Genomic DNA, 10289 nt, shown 5'->3' with positions numbered 1-10289 from the left:
AGGTGCATGACGCGCCTGTGTGCCCACATGTGGAATACACATAGGGACCACCATTCAAAGAAGAAACTAATTTAGACAGGTGTTTTTACCATTGTATTGTTCAACTCTGCTCAGAGTGGGGATAGACAAAATGGTGGTGAAAACAGCTTAGTCTGCTTGAGCCCTATCTATGCTACAGCTCCTGCCATTGCTACCACCAGGGGTGAATTAAGGATCACATTTTTCAGTGTAGATGCAGCCTATTCTAAGACTTTAACTTAACATTTGTTACTGTAAAACTTCCATTTTGTTCTGATGCTGTTAGACGATTACTTTTAAAGTTTAGATTTATCAACACTGCAGCATAAATAAAAAAAACAACAAATTCACATATTTACAAAATTATCACAATAATTCTGAATTGATCTATCATTTGACTTTCACGATAATTTGGAGACTTTTAATACAATTGTTTCCTTAGATATCTTTTCTATTGATTTTAAGCATGTATATAGCTGCAGAAGAACAGAAGGAAATACATTGCAAGGTCATTTATTTTAATATGGTTACATTCACTTGTGAGAACAATGAATGCGTAATTCAATATGCAATTTAACAAAGGTTTATTTTGTCTTCAAAACCATACCACTTATTGAAACATAGAAAGCAGGAAGGCCAAAACAATTCCTAATTCTCAGGAACCATTCTTTTTTCAACTTGAAGCATGCATCTTGATAAAGCTATCCTACCCAGGCCCTGGCGAGTAAGCCCAATTCTGCAAATTCCATTTACTTCATTGAGATTTGAAGGTGCTCTGCGCACCTTCTAGAAATGGGCCTAAAATGTGAATATTTACATGGAGACACAGGGGAAGAAAGAAAACTTTCCATTCTCCCAATCTGTATTCTAATCTAATACTGTGGAGGCTCTTCCAGTCATCTATCTTTGTGAGAGAGATTGGTTATGGACTCAGTCAGAAAGAACCTGCTTCAGACTGTGATTGTGAATAGGGAATAATACACATGGAATCAGGTCCATTAATCTGATTATGATATAATGTATGGGAAAAGGGTGGATACGGTGTCTGTAATTCAGGCCACAGGAAGGGAGAAATGTTTGGCAGTTGCAAAGTAATTTCACAGCATTTAGACAGTAGAACTTGCCTGCTGGAAAAAGGCAAAATCTGTTGATCTTAAAACCTCTGAAGTCTATGATGATTCAGAGGGCTAGCAGGTGCTGAGTCTATAATTTGTTGGTAAGACCTACAATTAATTGTACCAAATTGGTGACAATTGAAGTGAAAACATTAACTATTTACCTGCTCATCATTTTAACAAATACCCAACTTCTGAGACTGTGAATGAAGGTTCAGTAGAAAACCATCTTTGATATTTAGGCTGCAATAATCTTTAATGAAAAATCTGTCTTTAAACTACAATTCTAGATGGTCAATTAAGTTACCCACAGATTTTAAGTTAAATTTTACTTTAGATCATAATTAATTACTTTTAACAAAAAGGGGGCAAAGAGTTAATTTGAAGAAGATTATCTGGTGCACTGTCCATTTGGTACATACAATGACAATTATAAACAATAGGTTACACCAAAATAATTTTACCTAAATCTTCTCTACTCTCCACACCAGTGAAAAAACTGCTAGCACGTATTAATTTGTCATCATCAAAATCATCCCAAACTTCATCTCCCAATTCAAAGTTCACATTCAAAGCCTCTGAAAACCAAGAGCTGCTTTTATCTGCATTAGTAAAATTATGCATTAAAGATTCTTTAAGATTTTTCTTTGACGTCATCGTCTGATGGCTCTCCTCACTTACAGTCACAGAATGTTCCCAAGAGAAATCTGTAATGCAATTATAATAGGGATGTAAAACTCTGGATTGCATGCTTAAGACTATTTGTTCAACCTATAAAAAAAGCAAACTATGTTAGCTACACACTTTTTCTCAACATTATTTTAAGAAAAGTCATCTTCACTCCAAATTCCAGCAAGTGACCCTTATAAAGAATATTTCAAGTCACCTCTGATTTAATTTTTTTTCCAGTGTGAGAACTGTGGTCTGGTGGAGTGCAAGTTTAACACTGATGAGCCCAGTCCCTTTACCTTCCCCCATTCATTTGCTCTTTATTCACTCTATTTAGTATTACTCACTGTCTCCCTCTCCTATAAATTCAACTCCCCAAGAACTAATCACAGCAGACAAACACATTTTAAACAATTAATTTTAAAAGCATTTAACTAAAATATGTTAAGATAGCTGAACTAAAACATTATGTGAGAGTACTATGCAGAATGGAAGGGTTTCCATTTCCTTTCACTGCATGAGTAGCAGAAATGAGCATGAGCAGATGTGGCGGCAGTACACTTCTGGAGATACACATTCATGTTAGCAAAATAAGTAGAAAATACTGCTCTCTTTTGAACACTGGAAATAGAACACAATTGTATACTGTAAATCGGCCTGTGCTAGAAATGGAAAGCACGTAATATGCAGTGTATGTAAGTGAAAATAGCTTATGTGGTAGGATTGGGACCTTCATCAACAGTGATGGGAAGCAGCAGTAAAGTTTCATTGATTATTGAGATATACTCACATTTATGGAGAAATTAGAACCTTGAAAGGTATTAAAATAAAACTTCAGTTTTTAATATAGATAGAGTGAGAGGTTTTACTAAATGTTAATTTAGCTGTTTTAAGGGCCCAATCCAGCAAACAATACAAAGCATAATGCTCACTTTTCACTCAGATACTCCACTGATGATGGGAAAGGTGTGTGAAAAGCAGAAGGAGATAGAGATAAACTATCTGATGCATTACAATTGGCATCAATGGGAATAAGCACAGTCATAAGCATCAAACTCGGTAATAAGTATTTACAGAATTAGGCCCTAAAGTATTAGAACTAACCACTACAGTTTTCCTTTAAGGGACATTTATTGGCTGAGAGCTCTGCTTGCAACTTTAATTGATTTTAGAAGAAAAGCCAATGTCAAAGCAAGTTCCTTGCCTTGACAGAGCGTATTGTATTGCCCTAAATATGCAGTTCCCTGCAGCACTATGGTGGTTGCTGTAGTGATTTCAACAGGTTTAATTTTGCAAGAAACATTTAATTCAAAACAATGAAAAAAATCATAGAAAATCTCATACATTAGTAATAACTTACTACTCTTTTCATAACTCTCTGATTGCAGTTGGTTCTGAGGTCTACCAAGGATATTAACATTACTCCAGTGTTCTCGTGAAGCTGAGGCAGAAGACTGTGCATAGTCAGACCTTCATACAAATCAGTAAAACAGAGTCACAAGAAAGTTGCATTTTAAAAATAATTTGATTCAGAAAACACGTCTTCACTGCTTATGCCAATGAGAGAATTTTAACTGAGCAGGTTTTAAATTCTATTATACTTATAGCAATAATATAGTACCTTGGCAACGCTGGCAACAAAGATTTCGGTGTAAAAACAAATTGTTTCAGATCCACATTTTGAGATTTATTTAACTGTATCTGCATCTAAAAAAAGATCATTACAGATGATTAGTGTATTATTGTATTTTAATAGTCTGGATCACACCACTTGCACTTTCCAAAGAATAGGGAAGCCACTATAGGAAGAAAGTTATTATTCATATTTTATAGAATTAATGCACGAAATGTACAGCTATCTGATGGAATAGATTTTTTTTAAAGTTTTATTATGCACATTATTCAATTTAGCCAGTGAGATCTTGGAGTAATGCAAGTATCTCAGCAAGCCCAGACTGTTAACCACATTTCTTTCTCGGTTATCTCTGGGCCAAATCATCCTCCACTGCAGAAAAACCTGCAGGGAGGGGGAAATAAGCATTGCAAAAACTCAGATGCCACATTCTCCCCATAGGGAAGAGGGGTTTGCAGGCACATCCAGGGGGCAAAGTGCTTAGCCTTGAAACTCTGTGGAGTCTAAGAATCTAAAAAGAATGTTACTCTTAAAACCTCCTCTGGCACCGTAATTCTCTCAGGACACCAGTATTAATTTTTACTTATAATTTCAGGTAGTATTTCCCTAGGTTGTCACATAGAGTGGTGGCTTCCAGCTATGCCTGCTACACAGTCCACTATACTTTCCTAAACCTGCAGAGTACAAATCAGGCAGTGTTTGCAGAGAAAGGCTTCCACAGGCTCATGGGAAGCATACCACTTAGCAGCTATACCCTTCCAAGATGACTGGGCCTTTCCCATCCTTTTTGTGCTCCTTTGCTATTTCCATATTTCACAGCAATGGGACACATTTGATCCTATGTGTCTATATGTGTTTAATAAAATGCCTTCAATCTACCAATACTTATATATTCAATAAACACGATTAAATAATTTTTTTTTCAGGAGTGTGTATGTTAAAACGAACCTTTAATTGTTTTACTGGGGGAACTGATGAAATTGAGTTTCTGTTCCTTAAATCAGCTAGGTATGAAGAAAACTTTGAATCTCTCTTTAACTCAGATTTCTGTGAAACTCCAACTTTACCTAAGAAAAGAGATTGAAGATTCTTCAGATTACATTTTAGGGGTAAAATACAGGCCCCATTTGAGTCAATGGGAATTTTGACTTCAACAGGGCTAAGATTTCATCTTTGATGTTTTATAAAAGACAAATTTTGATGCATTTGTTTTCATACAAAAATATGAAAAGCTTGACATTGCTATCGAATTCTGTAAAATATTACTCTTCATTGTATTCGCTACAGAATAAATCTACTGCAGTTATTAATAATTTTTACTTTTTAGATTGCATTATATTGACATTTAAGCATGATTCTCTTGCTTTGTACTCTTTTTACATCAATGTCACCATTAATATCAACAAAATCCTAATTTACGCTTGTGTAAATGAGGGAATTAGATCCTTTGAATTTAGATGTTAGAAATAATGAGTTTTCATGAAACTCACAGCAGTCATGTCCACATACATCTTTATTTTTACAGTGATGGCTGCATTCTCTGTTCCCAAGTTTCATGTAGGTGATCTCTCGGTTACAGGCACCTCCTGAGGTAATATAAGAAGAAGAAATGCTGACGTTTTTCTATTTCACTGATTTTTTTGAGGGTTTCTCAGGGAGAAAAAGAAACAAATGGCACTAGATTTTTGTTCACCTCCAAATAACTTTTGGGTCAAAAAAGTCAACTGCTACATGTTTGCCAGAGACACTTCCCCTTTGGGTTGCTAAGACTGTTTTCATAGCAAAGCAATAATTGTCCCCACTAAAAGCTGTAAGCATCACCTCAACACCACTCTAAAACTCTGAAAGCATGAGGTACTAGATGTCCAACTTCTCTCCCAAATTCAGTTCCCTATGGAAACGTAATGCACTACCTGTTGAGTCAATGGAGCAACACTCTATGCCCTTGTTGGGACTCGATGGAAATAGTCCTAATTGTCTATACCAGATTCAAAGCCATTGTACACTAAATTCCTTAATATATTCTAGTGTGTTTTCATACAACATTTTACTCAAAAGTGAGGAAAGATGACCAAATATGGGGCCCAGTCCTACTCATATTGAAGTAACTGACCAAACTTCCATTGACCTCAAGAGGTGCAGGATGTGGGACTCTATTCTTTAGAGTATTATTAATTACCTGTATCCTTTCTCGCTGCTGCTGATCTTATTGAAGAGGCATGATACATAGGTGAAGACTCAGCTTCTAATTTTCTTTGTAAAACCACTTCATTTCCAAACCTTTTTGGTCCTAAGTAAAAGGCTGAATAGTTTTGCTGAATATCCACCCCAACTTTTAGAAATGATCCACAAAAATGTTTATGTAAATATAAAAAAATATTTTTCAATTACCATTTACTGTACTTCCAATTTTATAATGAACAGTGTTATACAGTATGTTTTCATAATTTACCATTATAGTAATATAGTATTTTGCATTTAATGTTGTGGTTGAGATTTAAACAAAAAAAATTCTGGAAATTTAAAGTTATGGTTCCTACAAGAATCATTTAGCTAATCTGTACAGTATACACTGTTCACTTTAAATGTGTATATGTATTTGTTTTAGGAAGTGGGACTGTGTCTTGGGCATTTCTGATCCAATTTTGAACAATTTTCACCTCCTTAGCATTGCATTGCAAGCTGCTGTTAGAGAACATTAGTAGCACTATTTGCAGCTACACAAGAAGTACAACTAAGTGCTGATAGTACTTTTGATGTTAAATGCTATTAATATTTACAGCTTTGGACAACAGAACAATCTACACAAGGTTAAAGACTAGGAGGGATTTGCCATTAAGAGAATCAATGTTAAATCAGGCAAATCTGATATGATGAATTGGTATGTGGCTCAGAACTGATGGAGAGGAGATTGGAAAACTTTGGGGATGGATGGGGTGAAGTGTTTTGGAGTCATCTTCTAAAGAGTTTTGGGAAGAAGGGCTCGAGTTAAATCCTAGGGAGCAAGGAGAGATGACTGGTAATGTATATGACATTTAGATGAAACAGTTACATTAGAAAAATCTCATTATTAATGCTTTTAGTGTAGTATGCCATACAATAAAACAATGAATAGAATATTATTTTAAAATTAATTCATTTTTATTAAATTTTTGGCTTGGTATAAAGGAAACTGGTTTCACTATTTATTCAATATCTTTAAAAGTATATTTTAAAGTGCTAATCATATCAATAAACCTACCATATTCAGAGCTAATTAAATTTATGCTAAGTTCCTCAGATTTAAGAGCTCTTTTCACTTCAATTTTTTTGGTCCAATTTCCATTTTTCAGCAAGACAGAATCCCTGCAACATATAATAATATAATGATATTAAGTATACACAATGGACAGTAAGATAGTGGTAAACATTTTATTAAAAGAAGTCACACTATTTGTGATGCTAGCAGCATGGAAATCTAATAAAAGACCATAGAGCAGTTTTGATTCAGGGGATCTAACTGATGAAGGGTCTCTTAAAAACATTTTCAATAGGATGTGCCCGCACGGCCTGCAGCCCTAAGATAGCCAGGGTCCTGAAGATGCAAGGTGCAAAGAGCAAGCCTTCCTCTTTGTGAGGACTTGATCAGGACCCAGGTGCAGGTCATCTAGTTGGAGAAGATTTATTTTACTCTTTGTTTCCCATTCCCTTCAAGTACAGCTCATCCAACTGGAGAGAGTGTGTCTAATTCCTCTGCCAGGTGAAAAAAACCTGTGTAGGGAAGGTAGGCAAGTGCTGCCTACGTAAATAATTCAGTACCTAATTTTCATGAGTAACAATTCAAAAGCTTCCTTTCTATTAGCATTAAGTAATGTAAATTTATATTAAAACTGGATGCTTTTGGCTTCAATATAATCAATAAAATTGATAACACAATTGCACAGATATTTAGAATGGCATGACTATTGCACTGCGCCTTGTTTAGCCATTTACACCAGTGCAAAGCAACTGTAAAATGCTACGAAATCAGGAAGCACTTTATACCCATTTTACACAGTGCACAAAGCAACAGAGGATCAGGCCTAGGGAATCCATTTGCAGCAGGACTTCCACTAAAATAATAGAGATTTGGTTAGTCTCATTAATATAAAAAAATGTTACACCAGCTACATATTATTTGACTCTTCATGGAAATAATACAAAATGGCATTCCTAAAGATGTAAATAACATGACTGATCACACTTACATAATTTTCTGTTTAAAAACCACTTGATTATCAGCATCTCCTATGATCAAGGTTACATAGTGAAAGTCTGGTGCAGTTCTCTTAATCTGAAGCTGTTCAAAGTTTGTTAATATGATGGTCACTAAGATTTCAGCCACTGTATCACTATATTTTGTAAGCTAGGAAAATAAATCATACATAAAATGATATAACCAGTAAAAACACTTCAGAGAAGCCACACGCCTTTTCATGAATTTGTACACCACGCACAAAGGCTCAATTTGGACAGGTGCAATTTCAACAGAACACACATTTGTTTTGTCCACACACCAGAAAGGGCTATCATCATGAGTTCATTGCTGAGATTCTAAGTTTGAATGACTGTTCAAAGATACTCTGCACTTCTAAGATGAATGTCACAGCACAGAAAAACCCCTTCTGTTCACTGCCAAGGAAAATAGAAACCTGATTCTATGAGGGATGCACACCAGTGACTTCCAGTGGAACAGTCTGTTTACTAGTAAATCCAAAGAAAGATATGAATGCTCATCATGTATCCATTGCTGGAGTTCAAACAACAGAAATAATGATTCATGCCCTGTTTATACTAGCATTTCAAGATGTGTTATAGTCTTTAAACCAGGTGCTTTCTAGAAATGTGTTATTTGTAAAATACCTATTTTACTAGAACTTTATTAAGTACAGTAACTCCTTGCTTAACGTTGTAGTTATGTTCCTGAAACATGCGACTTTAAGCAAAATGATGTTAAGTGAATCCAATTTCCCCATAAGAATGAATGTAAATAGGGGGGTTAGGTTCGAGGAAAAAAATTTTCACCAGACAAAATAATATATACACACACACACACACATACACACACACAGTATAAATTTTAAACAATTTAATACTGGTACACAGCGATGATGATTGTGAAGCTTGGTTGAGGTGGTGCAGCATGGCAGACAGAGACAGAGACACACACGGTGTGTGTGAGAGAGAGAGATGCGCATTGCCCCTTTAAGTATGCTGATCCCACTGTAAGTACACTGCCTTTTTAAGTAGATCAGCAAGTTGAGACAGCCCGTGCTGCGAGCAAGCTCCCTCCGTCCTGAGCCCTGTCGTGTTCCCTCCACCCCGAACTATGGAGAAGGGGTAAGCGGGATGCAGGAGCAGGGGGGAGGGGGACACCCTGACATTAGCCCCCCACCTCCCTCCCAACCCCGCACAAACACAGCAAGCAGGAGGCTCTGGGAAGCAGTTCCAAGGCAGAGGGCAGGAGCAGCACATGGCAGTGGGGGGAGGGACAGCTGAACTGCTGGCACTTGATAGCCTGCTGGGTGGCTGCCGCACAGGGAACTTAGGGCAATGGGGAGCTGATGGGGGGCTGCCGGTACACCCTGGTTCAAAGCCCCCACCAGCTACCTGAAATGGGCTGCTCTTCCTGCGAGCCGTGGACAAAGCAGGCGGCTGCCAAATGACATTATAAGGGAGCACTGCGTAACTTTAAACGAGCATGTTCTCTAATTGATCAGCAACGTAAAAACGTTAACCGGGATGACTTTAAGTGAGGAGTTACTGTAATCCTAATGTTTTCAAAATATGTCAGACTGGTGATGCGAGTGAATCAACTATTATTCTATTCACCCACATAACAAGTTAATTACGGACAGCAGCGAGGCAAGCTTTCTCAACACTGCCCTGTTCCCCCATTCCAATGTCTATTTGTCTGATTTAGAAGGAGACTACTTTAGGTGAGTGAAGATAGTTCGGTCTCCATTCTTTTTCTAATGTTAAGACTGCAATGATGAGTGCTAATCATGGCAATTTTGAGAGTGGACTTTTTTCACTACAAACTAGACTGAGACCATCAACTTCTTTCTCACAAACCCCTAAAGAACCTTCCTATTATAATGACTTACAGTCACAACTGCCAGTTCTATGTGGGAGACAAGGGGCATGAGGTAATATTTTTTATTGGACCTACTTCTGTTGGTGAGTGAGACAGGCTTTCAAGCTTACATAGAGTTTTTCTTCAGGTCTGGTAGAAGAAGCAGCTTGAAAGCGTGTCATTCTCACCAACAGAAGTTGGTCCAGTAAAAGATATTGCCTCACCCACCTTGTCTCTCTAATATCCTGGGACTGACAGCTACAACACTGTATAGTTCAGTCTGGCTCAGGTTGGTAATCTAACAATCAAAGCTTCCGTATCCCTTTATTAAGTTTAATTGCTGGGTACTAATTATACCATTTAAATGATTAATCAGTGGTTAACGGAAGCCAGAACCGTGATCACCAAATTCTAGAGAAATGAACTGTGCCCATAATTTTGAAGAATTCTTATGGAAGATATAGGAAATAATTGCTTTGGAGAAACTTATGGTAAAAACGAAGTGTATTTTATATGTATGTATATTTTTCATAAACAATATAATGCTATTTCAAATGCTGATTTGAGATGGTCTTGGTGTTTTTTTCAGTTAATGATATCAGCTATTATGGGTCCAATTTGGATTACATAAATTAAAATAGAATCACAATAAATCTTGGCTGAAAGAGGTTAATACATTAAATTCTGATCCTCCATTGTTGGCATAAACAAAAATGTATCAGACACAAATATATGTATCAAAATAAACATGAACTAGCTT

At 36.6% G+C, this 10289-nt stretch overlaps 1 protein-coding gene across 1 annotated transcript in view; it reads right to left on the bottom strand.

Moving 5' to 3' along the window:
• Positions 1-244: 244 nt before the first annotated feature.
• The window catches only part of LOC113407298 (probable ATP-dependent DNA helicase HFM1), a 91274-nt gene continuing 81229 nt past the window's right edge, over positions 245-10289 (bottom strand). The window contains exons 25-33 of the mRNA XM_026655634.1: positions 7662-7819; positions 6677-6780; positions 5615-5767; positions 4926-5018; positions 4384-4502; positions 3424-3503; positions 3163-3272; positions 1598-1840; positions 245-336 (exon numbers count right to left, since the gene is read on the bottom strand). Coding sequence (XP_026511419.1) covers positions 245-336; positions 1598-1840; positions 3163-3272; positions 3424-3503; positions 4384-4502; positions 4926-5018; positions 5615-5767; positions 6677-6780; positions 7662-7819 — 1152 coding nt within the window. The remainder of the gene's footprint in view (positions 337-1597; positions 1841-3162; positions 3273-3423; positions 3504-4383; positions 4503-4925; positions 5019-5614; positions 5768-6676; positions 6781-7661; positions 7820-10289) is intronic.

This window comes from Terrapene carolina, unplaced genomic scaffold (genome assembly GCF_002925995.2).
Source record: "Terrapene carolina triunguis isolate 2854851 unplaced genomic scaffold, T_m_triunguis-2.0 Scaffold210, whole genome shotgun sequence".
Taxonomy (NCBI): domain Eukaryota; kingdom Metazoa; phylum Chordata; order Testudines; family Emydidae; genus Terrapene; species Terrapene triunguis.
This window is presented reverse-complemented; position numbering and strand designations above follow the sequence as displayed.